Source organism: Bufo gargarizans, chromosome 7, assembly GCF_014858855.1.
Source record: "Bufo gargarizans isolate SCDJY-AF-19 chromosome 7, ASM1485885v1, whole genome shotgun sequence".
NCBI classification, from domain to species: domain Eukaryota; kingdom Metazoa; phylum Chordata; class Amphibia; order Anura; family Bufonidae; genus Bufo; species Bufo gargarizans.
This window is the reverse complement of record NC_058086.1, coordinates 162683957-162710607: the sequence shown is the minus strand read 5'-3', so window position 1 is coordinate 162710607 and position 26651 is coordinate 162683957. Positions and strand designations below refer to the sequence as shown.

General features: G+C 47.6%; 1 protein-coding gene across 2 annotated transcripts in view; it reads right to left on the bottom strand.

Moving 5' to 3' along the window:
* Positions 1-26651, bottom strand: part of FNBP1L (formin binding protein 1 like) — a 141970-nt gene that overhangs the window by 58538 nt on the left and 56781 nt on the right. For both annotated transcript variants that reach the window (XM_044302313.1, XM_044302314.1), the window contains exon 2: positions 22920-23035. In XM_044302313.1, coding sequence (XP_044158248.1) covers positions 22920-23035 — 116 coding nt within the window. The remainder of the gene's footprint in view (positions 1-22919; positions 23036-26651) is intronic.

Here is a 26651-nt window from a genome sequence, read left to right as displayed (position 1 = left end):
TCCCAACATCTGTCCAGTGCAGACCCTTAATTTATCAATGGAGATGATCATTAAGTCAGTGCAATTAGTAATCGTTCAATCTGCATGGCAAAACATTTTCATTGAAGTCTAAGGCTACTTTCACACTAGCGTTTTTCTTTTCCGGCATACAGTTCCGTCACAGGGGCTCTATACCGGAAAATAACTGATCAGTTTTATCCCCATGCATTCTGAATGGAGAGTAATCTGTTCAGGATGCATCAGGATGTCTTCAGTTCAGTCTTTTTGACTGATCAGCCAAAAGAGAAAACCGTAGCATGCTACAGTTTTATCTCTGGCGAAAAAAAACTGAAGAGTTGTCTGAATGCATTTTTTTCCATAGGCATTCAAAATACTGGAATGCCGGATCCGTCCCTCCGGTCTGCGCATGTGCAGACCTTTAAAAATGAGAAAAAAATAAATACCGGATCCGTTTTGCAATGCATTTTTCTGACTGATCAGGATCCTGATCAGTCAGAAAAAAATGGCATGCGTTTGCCTAATCAGGCAGTCAGTTCATGCAACGGAACTGCCTGCCGGAATCAAACAACGCAAGTGTGAAAGTACCCTAATTGAGATACCGTTACTTATCCCAGGAGCCCATCCTCTCATCTGTAGAAAGTAGAATGACAACTCAGGGTCTTATGGTCCGCAATAATTTACTATTACTACATGCTCTTGAATGATCCCACTGTTTTACTGCCCTTTGCAACTGTTTAGAAGCTTTATATTTCAAAGGGAAACTCCCGACAGAAAGGGGCATTTCAATTTAAATATCAGCTTTTTTTATTTTCATTTAAGCAGTACTCTACCATTGAAAACTAAATTACACAAAATACAGTACTTCTGTAGCAGTCAGCACAGAGAGATAAAACTCCTGTATAGTTAGGTAAACCATTTTTTACTGCTGCTGTAACTAGTATAATAGTAGAGGAGTAGAATTGGAGTAATAGTACAATATAACCATTGTTCTCTTGATATTCCTAGATAAAGATGGCCACAGAAAAGCATTGCATTTATGAGTGTAATATGTGATGCTCTAAGGCCCCCTACATATTTGTCCGGCCATCCAGCGCGAACCAGAAAACGCCTGAGGGGAACTGAGCCAGAACAGATACCATAGTTTTCGATGGGATCTTGAACTTACATCTGGTGCATCAGTTGCGATGCTGGATGCCAAATAGCGCTGGACAGAAAAACGCTGCTTGCACCATCAGTGTACATATACGTTGTGTCCGGCTCCTGGCCTAAAAAAGTTGGCTGGACACAATTGATATGTGGCCTATAAAGGGGTTATCCAGTAATCTATAATGATGACCTAGATTGGTGGGGGTCAGAGTCCCAGCACCCCTGCTGATCAGCTGTTATGGAGAGTACTGGTGAGTGCAGCCTGCTCCAGCGACTGTGCTAGTTTTTGCAGCCCAGTCCCATTCACTTCAATGGAGCTGAATTGCAAACAGCCCATGTGACCGATGTGAGGTGACGTCACATGGCCTAGGAAGAGGCAGTGTTGCTCAAGGAGCGCCCGATCTCTACTAACAGCTGATTGGCGGGGGTCCCGGCTGTCGGACCCCACCGATCTGATATTGATGGCTTTTCCTGGGAATAGGTCATCAATATTTATTACCAGATAACCCCTTTAATGAGTCGCTCATCCCCTTTCCGCTTTGGTCGCGGTGGATGGACTGGTTGCGAACGTCAAGCCCGGCTATTAGCTGTGGAGGAAGTTAAAGAGCGAGGACCGGAAAGTACTATATGGGCAGGGACTTCAAAAAGATTATAACCCGAAAAACATCCAACGTTTTTTTTTTTGTAAAAATTTAATGGAATATTCACATATAAACTGTTAATATGTGATAAAAAAAACATTTTGATGGCAGTGTCCCTTTAACTCATCATAAAGGACTTAACTCCTGTCAAACCTGTCACTGGAAAATCCCCACTGACTTTATTGAAGTTTTCCATGTGCTGAAAGCTTTCAAAAGAAGGCCTGCCACAGATATTCATGAAATAATCCTTCCGACAACCTCCTCGCAGGTTACTTCCCTCTTTTTGTTGCTGTTGGACCCAAGAGACACATCAGTCACGGTAGTACCAACACCATTACTACGTGATGGGCATGAGGCTGGCAGCGAAGTGCACCTTTATTAAACATTAAAGCAGAGGAACATTCATTTTGATTGCATTTATTATATTTTTTAATCTCCTCTCAGACATGGTCACACACAATAAAATTCCACCTTCAAGACAGCTTGTCTGCATTTTCCATTTAGTCACATTTTCTTATCACTCTGCGTGTGGTGTTCTTCTTATTCCTCCAGTAAACATATGAACACATTAAGGGTCCATTCACACGTCCGTTGTTTCTATCCTGATCTGTTCCGTTTTTTGCAGAACAGATCTGGACCCATTCATTTTCAATGGGTCCTGAAAAAAAATCTGACATTGTGCTGTCCGATTTTTTTCAGGACCCATTGAAAATGAATGGGTCCAGATCTGGTCCAGATCTGTTCCGCAAAAAACGGGACAGATCAGGAAAGAAACAACGGACATGTGAATGGACCCTAAAGGGGTTGTGCCAAGTTATCCCATATTGACAGGATAGGGGATAACTAACTGATCATTGCACTCCTCATTGAGTCCCGCGTCTCACCTCCTAAGGACCCTGCTCCAGATCTTACTCAGAGACCACTGGAAGAGAGAAATGGCCTCTACTGACTCCGAGGGACAGCTCTTGAGGCAATGTATTGTGCGGCACTGTGGTATGTGGTATTTTGGGCAATGGTATTGCTGACCCACCTCCTGTCCGTTTAGACCCTCCTACAAAATGGGGCTACTTTTAGGTATTTCTTGTCCAGGGCCTCTTTAGGTTCCCCGTCCACCCCTGTTCAGCACAGTTGACTAGAGGACAATCACAAAGAGACTTCTGATCTCCCTTTGGTTTCAACATCTTCTCGGCTAAAAGCCTATACAGTTCAGTGGTTTCAGCTCCTATGCAACCTAGGTGCCAACCTAGGTGTCACAAGCCACAAGGAAACCCTACGTAATCTGATGGATACACTGGAACAAGCTTTTTACAATCACGTATAGGGCATAATACAGGCCTAGTACAGGAAATAACCTGCATTACACAATAACATCAGCTTCAACCATCCTTTCTGGGAAGTTTCTACTAACCTCTTCCAGGTACCGAGCAGCGACTTGTCAAGACAATTTACATTCTTGTCTCAATCAATGTAACAAACCACAAATTTACTTTCTTATAACACATTCCCGTACAAAGCTTTCCTGTGTCCTCCATAACTCAGTCTGGCTGTCCCCAGTTTTTGCTAAACTTTTGGGGAGAAATAAATCACCAGTCAGATGTCCACACAAGGACCTTCACCTCCGTTCTACATTTCCATGCACAATAACTTGCTGGGATGTTGAATGAGAACGACACACACACACACACACACACACACACAGATACACATACATACATACATACATACACACACACCACCTCTCCATTCATTCCCACTCTCACTAGAGACGCGTCAAGAGAACGCCCTGTGCACCGTATAGATGCAGGGCCCAGATGTAGGTCCTGCCTCAAAGTATGAATATGCCATAAATGTCCAAAGTGGGAGCCTCCCTTTTATGTTTGTAAAATATTATACATTTTAATTAAAACAATTCTGGTTGTTCTCCTTTAAAGGGCATCTGTCAGCAAACACTTATGGCAGGTCCTGCCGCTACACTGGCCACACAGATGATTAATGTCAGCCAAAAACTAATTTAAAGAGAACCTGTCACAGGGATTTTGGGTATAGAGCTGAGGACATGGGTTGTTAGATCGCCGCTAACACATCCGCTATACCCAGTCCCCATAGCTCTGGGTGCTTTTATTGTGTATAAAAACCGATTTGATACATATGCAAATTAACCTGAGATGAATCAGAGCTTGAAAATATGACTCTTCTCTGGTCACATATGTATCAAATCGTTTTTTTTTACCCAATAAAAGCACACAGAGCTATGGGGACTGGGTATTGCGGATGTGCTAGCGGCCATCTGGCAACCCATGTCCTCAGCTCTATACCCCAAATCCCGGTGACAGGTTCCCTTTAAGTGAGATCACAACACATGCATGCTCGCTGGAGCCAAGCATGAATCTGTTCGTGGGGGATGTTGAGAGAGGCAGCGGTCACCTGACTAAGGTTACTTTCACACTTGCGGCAGTGTGATCCGGCAAGCAGTTCCGTCGTCGGAACTGCCAACCGGATCCGCCGATCTGGATGTGACTGAAAGCATTTGTGAGACGCATCTGGATGCGGATCAGTCTCACAAATGCATTGCAAGAACAGATCCGTCTCTCTCCGCTTGTCATGGGGCTTGTCATATCTTTTTTGAGCAGACCGGAAGGACGGATCCGGCATGCCGGTATTTTGAATGCTGGATCCGGCACTAATACATTCCTGAGGAGAAAAATGCCGGATCCGGCATTCAGGCAAGTCTTCAGTTTTTTTCGCCGGAGATAAAACCGTAGCATGCTGCGGTGTTATCGCTGTCCTGATCAGTCAAAATGACCGAACTGAAGACCTCCTGATGCACCCTGAACAGATTGCTCTCCATTCAGAATGCATGGGGATGCGCCTGATCAGTTCTTTTCCGGTATAGAGCCCCTGTGACGGAACTCAGCGCCGGAAAAGAAAAACGCTAGTGTGAAAGTACCCCAAGACGTACTGCTATGTTAAGATGGGAATACGCCTTTAATTTCTGATTTCTTATATGTGGTGAATATAATGTGATATCAGGAGTACTGCACTACAGACTGAGGTCTAATGAAGTCTTCAGGAGAGGTCATCAATCTTTATTAAAGGGCATCTGTCAGCAGATTTGTACCTATGACACTGGCTGACCTGTTACATGTGCACTTGGCAGCTGAAGACATCTGTGTTGGCCCCATGTTCATATGTGCCCGCATTACTGAGAAAAATCAAGTTTTAATATATGCAAATGAGCCTCTAGGAGCAATGGGGGCGGTGCCATTACACCTACAGACTCTGCTTTCTCTAGACAGGCCACACCCTCTCCACTTTGATTGGCAGAACCAGACAATGACATTTTCACTGCCTGGCTCTGTCAAAGTGCAGAGAGAGCAGAACCTCTAGGTGCAACAACAACGCCCCCATTGCTCCTAGAGGCTTATTTGCATATAATAAAGCATAATTTTTCTCAGCAATGCGGGCACATATGGACATGGGACTAACACCGATGCCTTCAGCTGCCAAGTGCACATGTAAGAGGTCAGCCAGTGTCATAGGGATAAACCTGCTGACTGATGTACTGATGACAGTATGATGGAACACAGAAGGGGGTCGCTCACTGTACACATAGGGTGCCCATACACCTTCAATAGCTGTTGGCTGCTGGATCGCTCAGTGGACACATCCTGTATCTCTCCTGACAACCCCAGGAACATACACAACTGGTTTCAGTGGGCACACAGGAGAATGCAGCTGTAGGACCTCCCTCTGGCAGCAGCTCATCTCCCAGGAGAACAAGAGGATGGGGCGAATAAATTTAATTTGCCCTGATCATTCTCCCCCCCGACCTCATCTGGTGTGAGGAGAGTTGGGAGATCTCCATACACATTACACGGTCATCCAGTCCCACCACAAATGGTGGGATCAGCCAACAATGCACTAATTTGTATGGGAGCTTTTATTGCCCCCCCCCCCCCCCCATTCCTTTAAAAAAGCTGGGATATAAGGGGAATAAAATAAACTTCTAAAAAGCAAAAGAAAGGTAGTAAATTAAAGAGGAGCTGTCACCTCTCCTGACAGGTCTGTTTTAGTAACTATCTGCAGTCCCCATGGGGAAAGGGGGTCTGAACAGTCTAAAAATTCAGATTGTAAAGACCCCCCCCCCCCCCTTCTCCCAACTGGTAAACACCCAACACCCATCTGGACCTTCATTGCAAACAGTTAGTAATTCATTCATAATTTCTAGCAGGAATAATAAAGGAATGGCACATCATAAAGTCATAAGAATAGAATGAGTAATACTTTGTAAATATAAGTAATTATTAAAACAGACTTACCCGGAGAGGTGACAGGTGAGCGCTGTAGAGACTGGGCCCATTAAGAACACCGGTGACCTGAGCTGGGGTTTTACGGGGATAAGGGTACTTTCACACTTGCGTTGTTTGATTCCGTCAGGCAGTTCCGTTGCCTGATCAGGCAAACTGTATGCTAACGGATGTCATGTTTTCTGACTGATCAGGCATTTTTCAGACTGATCCGGATCCTCTCCTCTCCATGGGGATATGCCTGATCAGGCATATCCCCATGCATTCTGAATGGAGAGTAATCCGTTCAGGATGTCTTCAGTTCAGTCATTTTGACTGCTCAGGCAAAAGAGAAAACCGTGCTACGGTTGTATCTCCGGCGAAATAACTGAAGACTTGCCTGAATGCCGGATCCGGCATTTTTTTCTATAGGAATGTATTAATGCCGGATCCGTCCTTCCGGTCTGCGCATGCGCAGACCTTTAAAAATAAGAGAGAGAGAAAAAAACGGATCAGTTTTGCCTGATGACACCGGAAAAACAGATGCGGTATTGCAATGCATTTTTCTGACTGACTGTCCTAGTGTGAAAGTAGCCCAAGTCTAAGGAGGGGGGGCGTAAATGTCCTAAATAAATTCTTCCCTCATAGATAAGTTAATGCGAGCTCAGAGTGGAATGAGCTCCCGTCCACCTCCTTCCTCCAGCAGCCTACACATAATGTAATAAAGATTGTTTTCCTTCATTTCTCCTCCACAGCCAGAGGGAAGGAAAACACGAGGAGACGCCGAGCGACTGCTTACACGAGCCCGTAAACACGAGCGTCTTCTTGCCATTTTGTATAACTAATTAGGTAGTACGATACAAGAATACACTGATGTCAAAGTTTTCACTGGAGACAGGAATTGTGCAAACATGACATTTTCATGCTGTTTTATGGTCTATGGACTGCAGAGCATTCCCAACCTTCATGTCTAACACAGGCAGATTCTGGCCTCCGAGACCCCTTCCTACACAGAGAAGGCTTCCTGTAAGTCCCAGCTCTCACTATTGCATAGAGAAGGTGGTGGCTGGGAACGACGCCCCTCTACCAGAAGGTGAGGGTGCCATAGGTAGCAAACACTGATGGCAGATCCTGCAGACATCCTGCGGCCACTCTGGCCACACACAGATTATTAATGTCAGACCACCAACTCCCCTCTCCCCATTCAGAACACATGCATGCTCGCTGGAGCTAGGCATGCATCTGTTTGTGGGGGGTGTTGAGAGAGGCAGCGGTCATCTGATAGCCAAGACGTACTGCTATGTTAAGGTGGGAATACGCCTTTAATTTCTGATTTCTTATATGTGGAGAATATAATGTAATATCAGGAGTACTGCAGTACAGACTGAGGTCTAATGAAGTCTTCAGGAGAGGTCAATCTTTAAAGGGCATCTGTCAGCAGTTTTATCCCTATGACACTGGCTGCCCTGTTACATGTGCACTTGGCAGCTGAAGACATCTGTGTTGGTCCCATGTCCATATGTGCCCGCATTGCTGAGAAAGATTAAGTTTTAATATATGCAGATGATTCTCTAAGAGCAATGGGGGCGTTACCGTTACACCTAGAGGCTCTGCTCTCTCTGCTTTTTGACAGGACCAGACATTATATTTTCACTGCCTGGTCCTGTCAAAGAGCAGAGGGTGAGACAGTTGCAGAGAGAGCAGAGCCTCAAAGTGTAATGGCAACGCCCCCGTTGCTCCTAGAGGCCTATTTGCATATATTAAAACATCATGAACACATATGTACATGGGACCAACACAGATGTTTTCAGCTGCCAAGCGCACATGTAACAGGTCAGCCAGTTCTAAATCTGCTAACAGATGCCCTTTAAGTCCTGGACAACCCATCTAAGCTAGAATTAAAGGGAATGTGTCATGGGAAAATGACCTATTTTAATCAAGATTTCTTGTAATATTTTCTTTTTTTTAATTGACGGCGATTTGTTCTTAAATTTTCCATGTCACTATATTTATTTTTTTTAAACCGTTAAATCCTGCATTTATCGCACTGGCCACTAGGTCAGCCCCATGGTTGGAGGGGGCCCCACTGACTTTTACGGGAGCGTTTCCTAGGAATGCTGTGTGACACGTGCAGAGGTCAGGAGGGAGTAGATAAGCTGTGATATCACCTATTGTGAATGGTGGATGCTGTGTTATCCAAACACAGGTGATATCGGTCATTGTAATGCTGCCTGTAATGATGGGACCACGACTGAAATTTTACCTATACAGAAAAGGAAAACTTGACATACTATTAGTCCGAGTAGCCAGTGTGAAAACTGCCCCATTTTTTTTAGGGAAAGGGGAAGGGGGGGGGGGGGGTTTAAATATAGATTATGACACCAATTTTTTTTTTTAAAAGATACTTAAAAACTATGTTCAACATAAAAAAGAAATTTACCAATAGGTAATTTTCTGCTTCCCTTTAACTCATTAGCTTTAAAAACTGTTCTAAAATCATGTCTAGTATGAGTATTTAAAAAATAAAAGCCTACAGCTCAAAAATAGAGGGAAAAACACACCATTTTATGTGTCTACTGCGCAGCATAAAAACTCCTGCCTTCGAAAAGTATTGAACTGTGAACAAACTGAGGTCCCTGTCCCTTTAATAGTTAATTCCCAATTTGCCATTTATATACTAAATTGAAACTTTGCAGCATTTGTTTCCAGCTGAAAAATATTGTGACAGGGCGATACACAAGAGGGGTGAAAGGATTAAAGCCCGGCATTCCCCACTCCACAAAGCCCGTCCCTCCAGCACCGAGTAAACTGCTGTCACCTTTAATTAAAAGGCCACTATGCGGAGCGGCCAGGCAGCCATCAGCATGCAGATCAGGTAAGCACCAGGATACCGCTAGTTAATGCTGTACTGAGGCCTCGGCACGTTGTAGACTTCTATACGGAGTTCTCTTTTCTGGCTCTAACAAGCAGATGTTTAAACAAAACTACAAATATTTCCTATGTAAATTCAAGCATAAGGTCCCATGTTCTGCAGTCATTAGTGAGAGGCATATGGGGACAGGAGCGCAAAGACAGACATAAAAGCACAAATTGGAAGGACAGATAAAATGACACTTTATTCTCGCCGACGGTCGGTTTGGATTCTTCTGCTTAAATTTGATTTTCTCCAGCAAAATATCATATTGTTACCATTATTAATGGCCTCCAGATGCCCTTTTCTGTACAGTAACGTTCATAAAAAAGATACAAAGTTTTCAGGTGCTTCTAAGTTATATCCATGTCTGGAAAAAAGTAGTAATCTCTCTCCTCGCGGAGAGCATTTTAGTCATGCAAATGAGCTCTTAGAAAGCTCTGCCTCTAATGCCACCAGATGTAAGGCAGCTATCCTAGAAGTCAATGTTCGACCCTTTAGGCTGGGTTCACACCTGAGCGTTGCGCAAACGCGCGTTTTACGCGCGTTTTTGTCGCGCATTTTTATGTGCGTTTTTTGTAATAGTAAACGCGCGTTTGACGCGCGTTTGTGTGATTGACTGCAGTGTCCTATGGCCACAAACGCGCGTCAAAACGCCCCAAAGTCGCTCATGTACTTTTTTGAGCGTCGGGCGTTTTACAGCGCGATCGTACGCGCTGTAAAATGCCCAGGTGTGAACCATTCCCATAGGGAATCATTGGTTTCTCTTTGTTGAGCGTTTTACAGCGCGTAGGAACGCGCTGTAAAACGCTCAGGTGTGAACCCAGCCTTAAACAGGCCTGGAAACATGACTTGGATAATAAAGCCAGCATCTCATCTGCAGACAGCTGGTTTGGGGTGATTGCCCCTCATCAGTGCAGAGCAGAGAATACTGGCTTAACTGGGTGAGAGGCCTAAGTCGGGATTTGGAGGGAACTGTCTCTCCTTACAGAGAGTGTGCCTTAGGGATCATTCACACGACCATGGTTTGGTTCCGCATCCGAGCCGCATTTTTTGCAGATTGGGTGCGGACCCATTCACTTCAATGGGGCCTCAAAAGATGCCGATAGCACTCCGTGTGCGGTCCACAGCCATTGCTCCGCACAAATTAATGTCCTATTCTTGCCCGTTTTGTGGACAAGAATAGGCATTTCTATAAAAGGGCCATCCGTTACGTAAATTGCGGAAGGCACACTGGCCCGGATCCGAAATTTGCGGAACGCAAAACTCAGCACGGTCGTGTGAACAAGCCCTTAGTCGGCGTGAGGAGACATAGGCCATACATGCTCCTCTAGAATTCTGGGAAGAAGGGATGCAGAAAGTAGACAATCGACAGCCGCTTCAGTGGCCAACCTAACTAATCACCCAGAAGTCTGTCAACAGGGGGAAATGGAAATGTAAGACACATCTACTATAACAAATAAAATAAAAAATAAAAAACATGCAACTAATGCAACAACCACATCCACCACCACCCCCAACATAACACTCACGAGACTCCGCACCAGCGCTTATAAGCTGGTTGAAGGGAAGGCCGCGCTCCATGCAAGCACTGCCTTCCCTTGTTTGTTTACCTGCTCGCTGTTGACAGCGCAGTGGTAAGCAGATGTGACTACAAGCCATCCCATTCACTTCTATAGGATGGCTGTCACAGTGGGGAGTGGGGAAGCCCCCCACCCCACCATGTCTATATAGACCATGCCACTAGGCCTGGAACCGAGATAAGGGAGAAGGTCACCTCCTATGCATCCCTAAATACAATCCCTGACCTCCTGACTGTATGAGGCAAAACTTATGGTGGGAGGGCTCATACCCGGAACCTAGGACCCCAATTCACCCTGATGATCCCTGATGGTATTGTCAGGAGAAAGACAACCGATTCCTCCAAGACACAGAAGAACCGGAGTCTCCCACAGGCCTAACAACAATGAAGGAGTAGAGAGCAACCATGATTACATAACGGCAGGTAAGAGCCCAGCGCAAACGACTTGCACTGGAACAACCACCACTTACCTGCCACAACGACTGGGTGGAACATCTACAGCTTGCTGACTTGTGGTTCACCCCTCCGGGAAACCATGGAGCCCACTTCCGCAGGCACAGACAGGGGAAATGTCAAACAGCCATGCTGGACTTCAAACACCAAATGACATACAACAAACACCCTGTAAATAAACCCACACCAAACATCATAAACAGATGAGGAAGGGTAAGGGGACATGGGGAAACATCGGGATGACATTGCCAAAGACCTTGATGTTCCACAAAGAGACCCTCACGAACAGGTGACACATCCAGAGAGGAGTTAAGCTCCTACTCATACAATGGCAGACATACAACTCTTCCTCACAACTCCAGTATAAGAAGAGCCATGAGGCCACACACAGCTCCACCTTGCACACACCTTTAACCTAAACAAACCAAAATGGGAAGGAACACCAGCCTAAAGGGGTCATGTAAAATCTTGCTAACACACACATTGCCACCAGCAACAAGCATGCATGGCAAAAAGTGTCACGGTCCACCACCACCAGACCATGACAGCCGTGACAGTGGCTCGTTCCTATACACTTGAATGGGAATGAGCCGTGCCTTAATATGACAGCTTCTTGTAATTTCACCTGTTCACTGCTACACTGTCGACGGCAAGCTGGTAAACAAGTGCGGCCTTCGCTTCAACCAGCTGATCGGCAGGGGTGCAGGGTGTCGGACCCCCACTAATCTGATATTGATGGCCTGTCCTGAGGATAGGTCATCAATATTAAAATCCCGGAAAACCCGAGTGCTACATGGGTGCACAAGTAGAAACTTGGCTGAGAAACATTTATAAGAAACAGTGTTACAGGCCATGAACCATTACTCAATACATACGTGCCGTTTACGAGTAATAACATGTTGCTTAAATGTTGAACAAACAGAACCCAAACAGGAGACTGAATTTATGATCACCCAGTAATGATGAATACAATAAATGCAGACTTCTGATTCCGCCATGCATTCCAGCTGATGTAATCTGTCCTTATTCAGTGCCTTCAGCCTGTATGACACTGATGTATGATGTCTGGAGTTCACCAGCCCCGGGGCACCACATGGTACCAAAATTCCAAACTACTGAAAACAGGTCATTTTCTAGCTCTATTTCAGCAAACAGAGATTTCCATCCTACAGGGATTCAGAGAGGTGAAGATAAACAATTTAAAGAGGAAAAATGTCAGGGTCAGCAAGGGTAAAGGCTAAAAGTATGCATTAATACTGCCATTTACTATTTCAGGCAGCAGCACAGGAAAATGGCAGGACATAAAATACTTTCTGGACATACTACACGATATACAGAATACAAAGTAAGGCCTCATGCACACGACCGTTGTTCTGGTCCGCATCCGAGCTGCAGTTTTTGCGGCTCGGGTGCGGACCCATTCACTTCAATGGGGCCGCAAAAGATGCGGACAGCACTCCGTGTGCTGTCCACATCTGTTGCTCTGTTACATAGCCCCTCCAAAAAAAAAAAAATAAAAAAAAATCATGTTTTATTCTTGTCCGTTTTGCGGACAAGAATAGGCATTTCTACGATGGGCCGTCTGTTTTGTTCCGCAAATTGCGGAAGGCACACGGGCGGCTTCCATGTTTTGTGGATCCGCAAAAAAAACAGAACTGTCGTGTGCATGAGCCCTTATGGTTGAAAAAACTCCAGATTAAAAGAAATTTACTAGAACTCATTCATGACCTATTCTTAGGACAGATCAACAATATCAGATCAGTGGGGGTCCGACTCCCAGCACCCTTGCCAAATAGCTGTTTTTGCAAGTTACGGCACTACAACGACATAGCTCCACACACAAGCTACCCTTAACCTGAGGACAGGTCATCAGTAAGCAAGTCCTGGAAAACCTCAGTGGACAAGATTATCAAATTCACTTTAACGGGCCTGAGATGCAATACTGGACCAGTCCATGGGCAACAACAACATTATGAAGAGGACACAGTACTCCAACATAGCGCCACCCCCGCTGTGTGGGTCCCAGTGATTGGAAACTCAGCTGAAAATAAAAACTTCTGAGTCTTAAGTTGACCATACAAATGATACCTTTGTCGGCTGAACCCACCAATAACGGCAGGTTTGGCCGGTGGGGAGCTTCCGACTCTCCCATGACAACAATCAATCAATATTTTCGCCCAATACTTTTGTTCTCTGGGGAGGTAAGCCAACGCCAGAACTGTCTGGCAGTGGTTTTCTTCGCAGCTATTGAATGTTCATGGCCAGCTATAGGATTCTTGTTTACAGTGCCTTTGAGGAGTCATTTCCACTTCAAAGCTCAGTTGTTTGTGCTAAACACTTCTCCTTTTTCCTAATTCAGTAACAGGACATTGTTATTTGCCAATTTACAGACACCGTGGAGCTGCAGCCCGGCCACAGTCACCCTTTCTACACACAGCGGAGCTGCAGCCCGGCCACAGTCCCCCTTTCTACACACAGTGAAGCTGCAGCCCGGCCACAGTCACCCTTTCTACACACAGCGGAGCTGCAGCCCGGCCACAGTCACTCTTTCTGCACACAGGGAAGCTGCAGCCCGGCCACAGTCCCCCTTTCTACACACAGTGGAGCTGCAGCCCGGCCACAGTCACCCTTACTACACACAGTGGAGCTGCAGCCCGGCCACAGTCACTCTTACTACACACAGCGGAGCTGCAGCCCGGCCACAGTCCCCCTTTCTACACACAGTGGAGCTGCAGCCCGGCCACAGTCACCCTTACTACACACAGTGGAGCTACAGCCCGGCCACAGTCCCCCTTTCTACACACAGTGGAGCTGCAGCCCGGCCACAGTCACCCTTTCTGCACACAGTGGAGCTGCAGCCCGGCCACAGTCACCCTTACTACACACAGTGGAGCTACAGCCCGGCCACAGTCCCCCTTACTACACACAGCGGAGCTGCAGCCCGGCCACAGTCACCCTTACTACACACAGCGGAGCTGCAGCCCGGCCACAGTCCCCCTTTCTACACACAGCAGAGCTGCAGCCCGGCCACAGTCACCCTTACTACACACAGCGGAGCTGCAGCCCGGCCACAGTCCCCCTTTCTACACACAGCGGAGCTGCAGCCCGGCCACAGTCCCCCTTACTACACACAGCGGAGCTGCAGCCCGGCCACAGTCACCCTTACTACACACAGCGGAGCTGCAGCCCGGCCACAGTCCCCCTTTCTACACACAGTGAAGCTGCAGCCCGGCCACAGTCCCCCTTTCTACACACAGTGAAGCTGCAGCCCGGCCACAGTCACCCTTTCTACACACAGCAGAGCTGCAGCCCGGCCACAGTCACCCTTACTACACACAGCGGAGCTGCAGCCCGGCCACAGTCACCCTTTCTACACACAGCAGAGCTGCAGCCCGGCCACAGTCACCCTTACTACACACAGCGGAGCTGCAGCCCGGCCACAGTCACTCTTTCTGCACACAGTGAAGCTGCAGCCCGGCCACAGTCACTCTTTCTGCACACAGGGAAGCTGCAGCCCGGCCACAGTCCCCCTTTCTACACACAGCGGAGCTGCAGCCCGGCCACAGTCACTCTTTCTGCACACAGCGGAGCTGCAGCCCGGCCACAGTCACCCTTACTACACACAGCGGAGCTACAGCCCGGCCACAGTCACTCTTACTACACACAGCGGAGCTGCAGCCCGGCCACAGTCCCCCTTTCTACACACAGCGGAGCTGCAGCCCGGCCACAGTCACCCTTACTACACACAGCGGAGCTGCAGCCCGGCCACAGTCACCCTTACTACACACAGCGGAGCTGCAGCCCGGCCACAGTCCCCCTTTCTACACACAGTGGAGCTGCAGCCCGGCCACAGTCACCCTTACTACACACAGCGGAGCTGCAGCCCGGCCACAGTCACTCTTTCTACACACAGCGGAGCTGCAGCCCGGCCACAGTCACTCTTTCTACACACAGCGGAGCTGCAGCCCGGCCACAGTCACCCTTTCTACACACAGCGGAGCTGCAGCCCGGCCACAGTCACCCTTTCTACACACAGCGGAGCTACAGCCCTGCCACAGTCACCCTTTCTGCACACAGTGGAGCTGCAGCCCGGCCACAGTCACCCTTTCTACACACAGTGAAGCTGCAGCCCGGCCACAGTCACCCTTTCTGCACACAGCGGAGCTGCAGCCCGGCCACAGTCACCCTTTCTACACACAGCGGAGTTGCAGCCCGGCCACAGTCCCCCTTTCTACACACAGTGAAGCTGCAGCCCGGCCACAGTCACCCTTTCTGCACACAGTGGAGCTGCAGCCCGGCCACAGTCACCCTTTCTGCACACAGTGGAGCTGCAGCCCGGCCACAGTCACCCTTTCTACACACAGCGGAGCTGCAGCCCGGCCACAGTCACCCTTTCTACACACAGCGGAGCTGCAGCCCGGCCACAGTCACCCTTTCTACACACAGTGGAGCTACAGCCCGGCCACAGTCCCCCTTTCTACACACAGTGAAGCTGCAGCCCGGCCACAGTCACCCTTTCTACACACAGTGAAGCTGCAGCCCGGCCACAGTCCCCCTTTCTACACACAGCGGAGCTGCAGCCCGGCCACAGTCACTCTTACTACACACAGCGGAGCTGCAGCCCGGCCACAGTCACTCTTACTACACACAGCGGAGCTGCAGCCCGGCCACAGTCACCCTTTCTGCACACAGCGGAGCTGCAGCCCGGCCACAGTCACCCTTTCTACACACAGTGAAGCTGCAGCCCGGCCACAGTCACCCTTTCTGCACACAGTGGAGCTGCAGCCCGGCCACAGTCACCCTTTCTGCACACAGTGGAGCTGCAGCCCGGCCACAGTCACCCTTTCTACACACAGCGGAGCTGCAGCCCGGCCACAGTCACCCTTTCTACACACAGCGGAGCTGCAGCCCGGCCACAGTCACCCTTTCTACACACAGTGGAGCTACAGCCCGGCCACAGTCCCCCTTTCTACACACAGGGAAGCTGCAGCCCGGCCACAGTCACCCTTTCTACACACAGTGAAGCTGCAGCCCGGCCACAGTCCCCCTTTCTACACACAGCGGAGCTGCAGCCCGGCCACAGTCACTCTTACTACACACAGCGGAGCTGCAGCCCGGCCACAGTCACCCTTTCTACACACAGTGGAGCTACAGCCCGGCCACAGTCACCCTTTCTGCACACAGTGGAGCTGCAGCCCGGCCACAGTCCCCCTTTCTACACACAGCGGAGCTGCAGCCCGGCCACAGTCCCCCTTTCTACACACAGCGGAGCTGCAGCCCGGCCACAGTCACCCTTTCTGCACACAGTGGAGCTGCAGCCCGGCCACAGTCACCCTTACTACACACAGCGGAGCTGCAGCCCGGCCACAGTCACTCTTACTACACACAGCGGAGCTGCAGCCCGGCCACAGTCACCCTTTCTGCACACAGCGGAGCTGCAGCCCGGCCACAGTCACCCTTTCTGCACACAGCGGAGCTGCTTTGTCGATCTGCTCCTGCAGCGGACATCAGCGCGGCGAGGCGGCATTTATTGAAACGAATTGAGTGTGCTGCCTGCAAGCAAATGAAACGACCAAAAAGCATAGATCACTCATTTTCTAGTCTAGATGGGATATCTGAATTTAATTGTTAAGGTGCAACCATAAGGATGGTTTTTCAAGTGGAATACTGGAGGGATGCTTTAGGTCTTGGATAACCTTGTAAACAACCAGATTCCTCCGTTTTTGACACAGCTTTGCAAACGTCTTGACAAAACTACATAACAGATCCATTTTACATGAACATATGATAAACATCTTCAAGATATGGAACAGATTTTTGCTTTAGGATAAACCAAGACCTAGACAAAAATCTAAAATCTACACTGGGCCAGACTGGCATTAAAAAACAGCCCTGCCAAATAAACCATACTATCCCAGTGCCAACATATAACATTGCTCGCTAGGTTACAAAATACAGCAGCACTGAATGCACGCTACAGCAAATTTTGCTTTACTTGACCACCACTCCCTTAAACACGAAAAAATAAATAATTGAACCAGGAAAAACCTCATTACACAGCAAAGGACAGACATCAGTTTTTTAAGGCCTCGTTCACACGACAATTTTTGGGCCACATCTGATGAGCATTGTTGCAGCAAAAAGAAGACCAGCACACTGTGTTACAGTTTTCTTCTTCCCTCCTCCTGGAGGGCTGATGTTCACCTCCATCAGCATTCCTTCATGCTGCATACCGATCCTGGTTCTGACAGGGGGGCGGGGCCAACCTCCTGCCAGAACTTCATCTAGCCTCATGCACTGCAGGAGGGACTGGGTCGTGCAGCCTGAGACACACTGGCAGGAATTTCAAAATGTTAAGTATAAAGTGAACTAGCGGCAGGCTAGGCGGCCCACCGGGAATCTGCCTCGTTGGTGGGGGTCCGAGTGCTGAGCCCCCCACCAATCTCTAGAACGAGGGGAGAGAAGCTCTCGTTTCTGACACCCCTGCTATTTCTTTTTGCCATCCTTGAAGTGTCCATAACCAAGAGGTTGTACAGCCATGTAAGGTTTTCACATTCTTATTTTCAGAAGTACAAAGATGGAAAATTAAAATGGTTAAAATAACCAAACTCAACAATAAAAAAAATTGCTATGTTTTTTTCCTACCATTACAGGGCAGAAATGTCATGAAGGGGCCACTAGAAGATTTTTTTGGGGGAAACATTTAAATGTTGACTCACAGCCACCACTTTGTCATAACTTCCTTGATTATAACAAAACTGCTTAAAGTGGAGCTTCACGAGAGGAAACTATCCTAATCCTATGTGTTATAAACAGTGTGGAAAAGTCCTGGGTCCTTAGACTCTCAGGGCTATTGCACACGACCGTATGGATTTTACAGTATTTTGCGGTCCGCAAAAAATGGATCCGCAAAAAATACAGACGACTTCCGTGTGCATTCCGTTTTTTGCAGAACGGAACAGCTGGCCACTGATAGAACAGTACTAGCCTTGTCCGTTATGCAGATAATAAAAGGACATGTTCTATCTTTGAACCAAACAGAAAAACGGAAATACGAAAACGGAATGCATACGGAATACATTCCGTTTTGTTTGCGGACCCAATGAAATGAAATGTTCCGTATACAGAACGCATAAACCGGAACGTAAACGGGAAAAGAAACGTGTGTGTGCAGGAGGCCTCAGACTGACTGTCTCTGTCCAATACTTCTTCGTATGGTGCAGCGGATTATTCAGCATGACATAAGCAGAAATGTTGAGAAGCATTAAAAGGTGTCATCCCATGAATTAAAAAAAATAGAGATATCTGCATTAATTCACACCATTATTTTAACTACATCAATGCAATGCTGTTCTCATTTTAGCTTCTTTACACTTCCATCTGCATCTATGGTCTCTTCACTTTCTGTGGGTGGGCAGCAGCCCATTACATGTGATGATCAAGCTGCTGCATGTACCAAGAGTGCACGGCAGTCAGCTGCTGCATGTACCAAGAGTGCACGGCAGTCAGCTGCTGCATGTACCAAGAGTGCACGGCAGTCAGCTGCTGCATGTACCAAGAGTGCACGGCAGTCAGCTGCTGCATGTACCAAGAGTGCACGGCAGTCAGCTGCTGCATGTACCAAGAGTGCACGGCAGTCAGCTGCTGCATGTACCAAGAGTGCACGGCAGTCAGCTGCTGCATGTACCAAGAGTGCACGGCAGTCAGCTGCTGCATGTACCAAGAGTGCACGGCAGTCAGCTGCTGCATGTACCAAGAGTGCACGGCAGTCAGCTGCTGCATGTACCAAGAGTGCACGGCAGTCAGCTGCTGCATGTACCAAGAGTGCACGGCAGTCAGCTGCTGCATGTACCAAGAGTGCACGGCAGTCAGCTGCTGCATGTACCAAGAGTGCACGGCAGGCAGCTCCTGCAAGTACCAAGAGTGCACGGCAGGCAGCTCCTGCATGTACCAAGAGTGCACGGCAGGCAGCTCCTGCATGTACCAAGAGTGCACGGCAGGCAGCTCCTGCATGTACCAAGAGTGCACGGCAGGCAGCTCCTGCAAGTACCAAGAGTGCACGGCAGTCAGCTCCTGCATGTACCAAGAGTGCACGGCAGGCAGCTCCTGCAAGTACCAAGAGTGCACGGCAGGCAGCTCTTGTTAACACCTTGTTTTGTTTTCCTCCCTTGTATAAAAATAAAACAGCCCCTCACACAGTGATTCCACTAATAAATAGCCCAATGGTATGCAATATATTTCTATGTATTTTAAAGAAGGAATAAATAAATGAAAGGTGTCTGGGCCACTTTACTATAAGATCGCTGAGAGGAAGTAGGGTCCAGAGAAGCTACTGAGCATGTCAGTCCACCACTGAATGCAGAAGAAGGTGGACCAGAATTTCAGCCATAGCACGGGGCGTTACCAGAAAGGAAAACATAATGTACATAAAAAAAAAAACTAAACAGTATTTTTATTGCATCTATATTGCAATAATACTTAATTTGAAATGCCATATTCATTGCATAGTAAAATGTTATGCCAGCGTCACTCTCAACCGTTAGCCAAACTCCTCTTGGAGAAGGATGAGAACCCCTAGCAGATCCCTTAGATTCCAAAGAAAACTGACTGTTAAAAAAAATTGCTGCTTTAACCACCTCAGCTCTCCTAGCTTAAACCTCCTTAATGACCAGACCACTTTTTACAATTCTGCACTACACAACTTTCACGGTTTATTGCTCGGTCATGCAACTTACCACCCAAATGAATTTTACCTCCTTTTATTCTCATAAATAGAGCTTTCATTTGGTGGTATTTCATTGCTGCTGAAATTTTTTCTTTTTTTGATATCAAAATTGCCCGAAATTTTTGCAAAAAAATGTAATTTTTCACTTTCTGTTGTAAAATTTTTCAAATAAAACTACATTTCTATATACATTTTTCTCTAAATGTATTGTTCTACATGTCTTTGATTTAAAAAAATGCAATAAGTTTATATTTATTGGTTTGGGTAAAAGTTATAGCGTTTACAAACTTAGGTGCAAAAAAAATATAATTTACGCACTTTGACTTTCTGAGCACCTGTCATGTTTCCTGAGGTTCTACAATGCCCAGACAGTAGAAACACCCCACAAATGACCCCATTTCGGAAAGTAGACACCCCAAGGTATTCTGTGAGGGGCATGGCGAGTTCATAGAATTATTATTTTTTTGGGCACAAGTTAGCGGAAAATGTTTTTTTTTTTTCTTTCTCACAATCCATATTCCACTAACTTGTGACAAAAAATAAAATTTTACATGAACTCGCCATACCCCTCACGGAATACCTCGGGGTGTCTTCTTTCCAAAATGGGGTCACATGTAAGGTATTTATACTGCCCTGGCATTTTAGGGGCCCTAAAGCGTGAGAAGAAGTCTGGAATCCAAATGTCTAAAAATGCCCTCCTAAAAAGTACTCATTGGAATTTGGGCCCCTTTACGCACCTAGGCTGCAAAAAAGTGTCACACATGTGGTATCGCCGTACTCAGGAGAAGGAGGGCAATGTGTTTTGGGGTATTTTTACATATACCCATACTGTGAGAAATATCTCTGTAAATGACAACTTTTTACATTTGTTTTAAACAAAGTGGTCAATTTACAGAGATATTTCTCTCACCCAGCATGAGTATATGTAAAAATACACCCCAAATCACATTGCCCTACTTCTCCTGAGTACAGCGATACCTCATGTGTGACACTTTTGCAGCCAAGATGCGCAAAGGGGCCCAAATTCCAATGAGTACCTTTAGGATTTCACAGGGCATTTTTACGCATTTGGATTCCGTGAGGGGTATGGTGAGTTCATGTAAGATTTTACTTTTTGTCACCAGTTAGTGGAATATGAGACTTTGTAAGGAAAAAAAATAATAATATCCATTTCCGCTAACTTGAGCCCAAAAAAAAAAATCTAATATGAACTCGCCATGCCCCTCAAAAGTTATCTTTATAGCGCCGCAGCGATTTTACGGTGTTTTTGCAGTGATCAGAAAAAAAATAATTCTGTCACTGCGGTGGGGTGGACTGAACGCAAGTGTGCGCACAAGATCAGGCCTGATCGGGCGAACACTGCGTTTTATGTAGAGCCTATAGAACATGTCCTATTCTTGTCCGCAATTGCGGACAAGAAACGGCATTTTCTATATAGTTCTGGCAATGTGCGGATCCGCAAAATGCGGAAAGCACATTGCCAGTGTCCATGTTTTGCGGATCCGCAAAACACATACGGACGTCTGAATGGAGCCTTACAGGGGGGGTGATCAACGACAGAGGTGTGATCAGGGAGTCTATATGGGGTGATCAGGGGTTAATAAGTAACAGGGGGGGGGGGTGTAGTGTAGTGTGGCGATTGGTGCTACTTACAGAGCTGCCTGCAGTGAATGGCAGGCTGTAGATCAACTTCTCAGCTGCGCGTCGCTGTGAACGCACGCGCGTTCACGCAAAATCTCGGCTCTCGCGAGATGACGCGTAGATGCGTCCAGGAGGAATAACCCGGCCGCCCGCAGGACGCATCCCTGCGTTAGGCGGTCGGGAGGTGGTTAAAGGGGTTGTCCCACAAAAAATATTCTACAATGTCCAAACCAGCACCTGGAATACATTTGTAATTGCATGTAATCAAAAATGTTGTATAGCCACTGAGCTATTCAATAAAATGTATCTGTATAGCGCCACGTGCAGTTTGTTCTTTTTCTTATTTCTTTCTCCGGCTCAGAGAAGGCCGCACACGCCCCCCGGCTATAGGGAGAGCATGGCCACGCCCCCCGGCTATAGGGAGAGCATGGCCACGCCCCCCGGCTATAGGGAGAGCATGGCCACGCCCCCCGGCTATAGGGAGAGCATGGCCACGCCCCCCGGCTATAGGGAGAGCATGGCCACGCCCCCCGGCTATAGGGAGAGCATGGCCACGCCCCCCGGCTATAGGGAGAGCATGGCCACGCCCCCCGGCTATAGGGAGAGCATGGCCACGCCCCCCGGCTATAGGGAGAGCATGGCCACGCCCCCCGGCTATAGGGAGAGCATGGGAGAGCATGGCCACGCCCCCCCCCCTCCCCCGGCTATAGGGAGAGCATGGCCACGCCCCCCCCGGCTATAGGGAGAGCATGGACACGCCCCCCGCGCTGCAGCAGAACAGACACTCCCCTTGAGCTGCCAGCTTGATATAAATCTAGGAGAGGAATGAATAGCGAGCTCTCTGGATCCATGTGAGGTACAGGGCTGGTTCTAGGTTTGTTAGAAATAGAGATGGTCATGTACTATATGATGCGAGATTTTAAATGTTTTACATTAGTCATGGGATATTCCCTTTAAGAGAAAAATGCACAAGTCGACACGGTCATAGAGGTAAATCATGCGGTAGCACAAAGTGAAATCTGCAACGCTGTTCTGACCGTTTTGGCAACGTTACGTCAGATTTAGGCTCCATTCACACGTCCGCAAAATGGGTCCGCATCCTTTCCGCAATTTTGCAGAAAGGGTGCGGACCCATTCATTCTCTATGGGGACAGAATGTGCTGTCCACATCCACATTTGCGGATCCGCACTTCCGCATCCGTGCTTCCGTTTCCGCAAAAAAATAGAACATGTCCTATTCTTGTCCGCAATTCCGGACAAGAACAGGCATATTCTATTATGTCGGCAATGTGCGGTCCGCAAAATGCGGAACGCACATTGCCGCTTTCCGTGTTTTGCGGATCCGTGTCTCCGTGTATCCGCAAAACACATTGCGGACGTGTGAATGGAGCCTTATAGGATTATGTTCCATGACCAGTATCATCTCAGCATCAGCACAAAGCTCATGACATGTAAGACAGACCTTGCACGGCAAAGTGTAAAATGTCCTACAGTTTTATGTGCATCTAAATTATTCCAGTGAGAAAACACTTACCTAAGCTGTTTTGCATAGTTCTGCTCGATTTCTAATCTTTCTTTGACAAATTTTGCATACTTGTCCAGAAAGTCTAATCCCCACAGCGTGTGTTTCTCTAAATTATCGAACTGATCCTGTAACATAAAGAAAGGAGTATTACGAGGCAGTCCACATTAACAGCAGATTTACTGATCATATCATGTTAGGCTGCTTTCACACTAGCGTTCGGGTTTCCGTTCGTGAGCTCCGTTTGAAGGGGCTCACGAGCGGACCCGAACGCAGCCGTCCAGCCCTGATGCAGTCTGAATGGAGGCGGATCCGCTCAGACTGCATCAGTCTGGCGGCGTTCAGCCTCCGCTCCGCTCGCCTCCGCACGGACAGGCGGACAGCTGAACGCTGCTTGCAGCGTTCGGGTGTCCGCCTGGCCGTGCGGAGGCGTGCGGATCCGTCCAGACTTACAATGTAAGTCAATGGGGACGGATCCGTTTGAAGATGCCACAATGTGGCTCAATCTTCAAGCGGATCCGTCCCCCATTGACTTTACATTGAAAGTCTGGACGGATCCGTCCCAGGCTATTTTCACACTTAGCTTTTTTTAGCTAATATAATGCAGACGGATCCGTTCTGAACGGAGCCTCCGTCTGCATTATTATGGGCGGATCCGTTCAGAACGGATCCGCCCGAACGCTAGTGTGAAAGTAGCCTAATACGGCATCTAACAGAAGGGGATAAGACATAAGTAGAAGCATATTGCTGTCCACAGATCAATGACTACAGTCTGCGTTGTCTTGCACTTCTTATCATGCACGTACACCCTTCTACATCAGACTACCCGACAATCAGCTATTGGAAGTTATTAAAGGGAACCTGTCACCTAAAAAACGCCTCCCAAACCACCAGCATTACCTTAAAGGACCCAGCAGTATGTTCCTAAAGATCCTTTTCTTCCTCCGGCCAGATGCACCAAAATCATGAAAATCCCCTGCACGCGCTATGTAACGGCAGAGTTTGAAGTCAAGGGGGCAGCGGCCTCCTCGCTTCAAATCAAGATAACCACGCCCCCTTTCCCTGCCCCTTTGCTTTTGATTGACAGCTGATAGCTTTCGGCTGTTCAGCAAAGCCGGCCGAGTGCGAGTGTGCGTCAGACGTTCACGTGCGCGGCTGTCAGAGGTGAAGGGGCAGGGAAAGGGGCGTGGTTATCCTGACTTTAAGCGAGGAGGCTGCTGCCCCCTTGACCTCAAACTGCTGCTACATAGCGCGTGCAGGGGATTAAAGTTCGTTGTTCAAGATTTTGGTGCATCTGGCCGGAGGAAGAAAAGGATCTTTAGGAACATACTGCTGGGTCCTTTAAAGGGGTTCTGCAGTTTGTTTAAACTGATCTATCCTCTGGATAGATCATCAGCATCTGATCGGCAGGGGTCCGACACCCGGGACCCCCGCTGATCAGCTGTTTGAGGAGGCAGCGGCGCTCGCATTAGCGCCGCAGCCTTCTCACTGTTTACCGCTGGCCCAGTGACGCATCGACTAGTATCACTGGCCTGGGCGCGGCTAAGCTCCATTCAAGTGAACAGAGCTTAGCAGCTCCCAGGCCAGTGATACTAGTCGTGACGTCACTGGGCCAGCGCTAAACAGTGAGAAGGCTGCGGCGCTACTGCCAGTGCCGCAGCCTTCTCAAACAGCTGATCGGCGGGGATACCCGGGTGTCGGACCCCTGCCGATCAGATGTTGATGATTCAGAGGATAGATCATCAGTTTAAACAAACTGCAGAACCCCTTTAAGGTAATGCTGGTGGTTTGGGAGGCGTTTTTTTTAGGTGACATGTTCCCTTTAAGGAACGTATTCTTATGCAGCCCTAGCTCTATATATCGCCTGACATTCAGATGGACACGGACATTCATTTATTATAAAAAAAATTGACTGTAATCAACATGCAAACCGAGATATCTTGCCCCAGCCGTTATGCTTCGAGTCACCACCAAAATTAATTAAAGGGCATCTGTCAGCAGATTTGTGCCTATGACACCGGCTGACCTGTTACATGTGCGCCTGGCAGCTGAAGACATCTGTGTTGGTCCCATATTCATATATGCCCGCATTGCTACGAAACCTGATGTTTTCATATATGTAAATGAGCCTCTAGGAGCAACGGGGGCGTCGTCATTACACCTAGAGGCTCTGCTCTCTCTCTGCAACTGTCATGCCCTCTGACTGACAGGACCAGGCATTATGAGGTTTTTATTGGTTTGTCCTGTCAATCTAAATGCGGAGGTGCGGCAGTTACATAGTATTTATAGAATAAAAAATAAAAAATTAACATTTCAACATTTTTTTTTTTTGCTTCTTTGGGTACCACTGCTACCAATCTGTGTTGCTAGGGCTGACTAGACAGAATGATTATAATTCCCCCTCTGGCAGCCGACGCCATAGTCCCTTTCTCCCATGTTACTTACTACAGAATGGGGTCCGGTGGAGATTCGGCGGCATTCTGGCATATATGCCGTGAATCGGCCGAACGCAAACTGCTGCATACTGTGGTTTGTGTCCGGCCAATTCCAGGCATTGTCTGCCAGATCGTAGTGCCGCCGGTGTGAATGTACCCTACGCTAGACTTCCATGCTACTGCAAAGAGTGACTGAGCATGCATGTCTGCCAAGGTTCAGCTCATTAGGTGGATGGGTACACTGCTATACACTTTGAACACCAGGTGGCACCACATGTAAAGGTGTTGAACCACCCCTATAGTGATCAGTAAAAAGGATAAGAGCCACTTACCTATTCACCTGCACTTTCGGATTCGTTTTAGTACAGAGGTCCACCGTGGAGCGGAAGTGTGGCGCCCCATCTTTTGTCACTCGCACAGGCACATAGCGGACATGTCTCGAGCAACACATGACCAGAGAATGACTGCAGCAGTGAACATGATAATGGACAGGACGCCATATTTCTGGTCCACAGGGAACCATTAGTAAAGGGGCGAATAGCACTGGGGACCAGGTAAGTGGCTACGCATTTTCTGGACCATCTTTTTCACAGCATGTAAATGTCAAATCTGTTCATTTTTTATGATCCGTACAATAAATGTAATATTTAATGGCGTGAAACCCCCTTTAAGGAGACCTTTTGTTTTAGGGCAAGTGACTATAGCACTTAAGAGATTTCTACGACTCATGGGCAGAAAACATATTTGCACAGGACGCAGGACTCCGGCATATCGGAGCTGATGGAGACCACTATTGATTTGCTCCTACAATGCCACATAACCCGGGCTAAGCAAACAATACGGATATTGATTTTGAGAGCAGAAGACGTTGATCAAATTCCACAAGGGAAATGGCGACAAACGACATTTCTGACACCTGGAGACTTGTGCGCGGGCTGTTCATGAATCCAGTCTACGATAACCAGAAGCTGAACTTGTGAACCTCGCGTCATTAATGCGCTTCATCATACGAGGAAATGAGGTTACGCTGCAAGGTTTCCAATGTCAACATTTGCATTTCACAGCAGCCCGTGTACTGGACCTCTAGGGGCGAAGGTTAACGTCACCCTTTTAAGAAAGGCGAGAGAAGCATTTATTTTCCTATGTCTTTCCGTAAAACCCACGAACCAATCTCCGACCCAATTTAATCTGTTAATTGCTCAGAAACCGTCCTGATGATCACTCACTATTTAATAATCATTCCGAAAGAAAAAAAAAACTAAAAACTTTCAATTCACCCGAATGAATCAGTGACACAACGACAGTCACC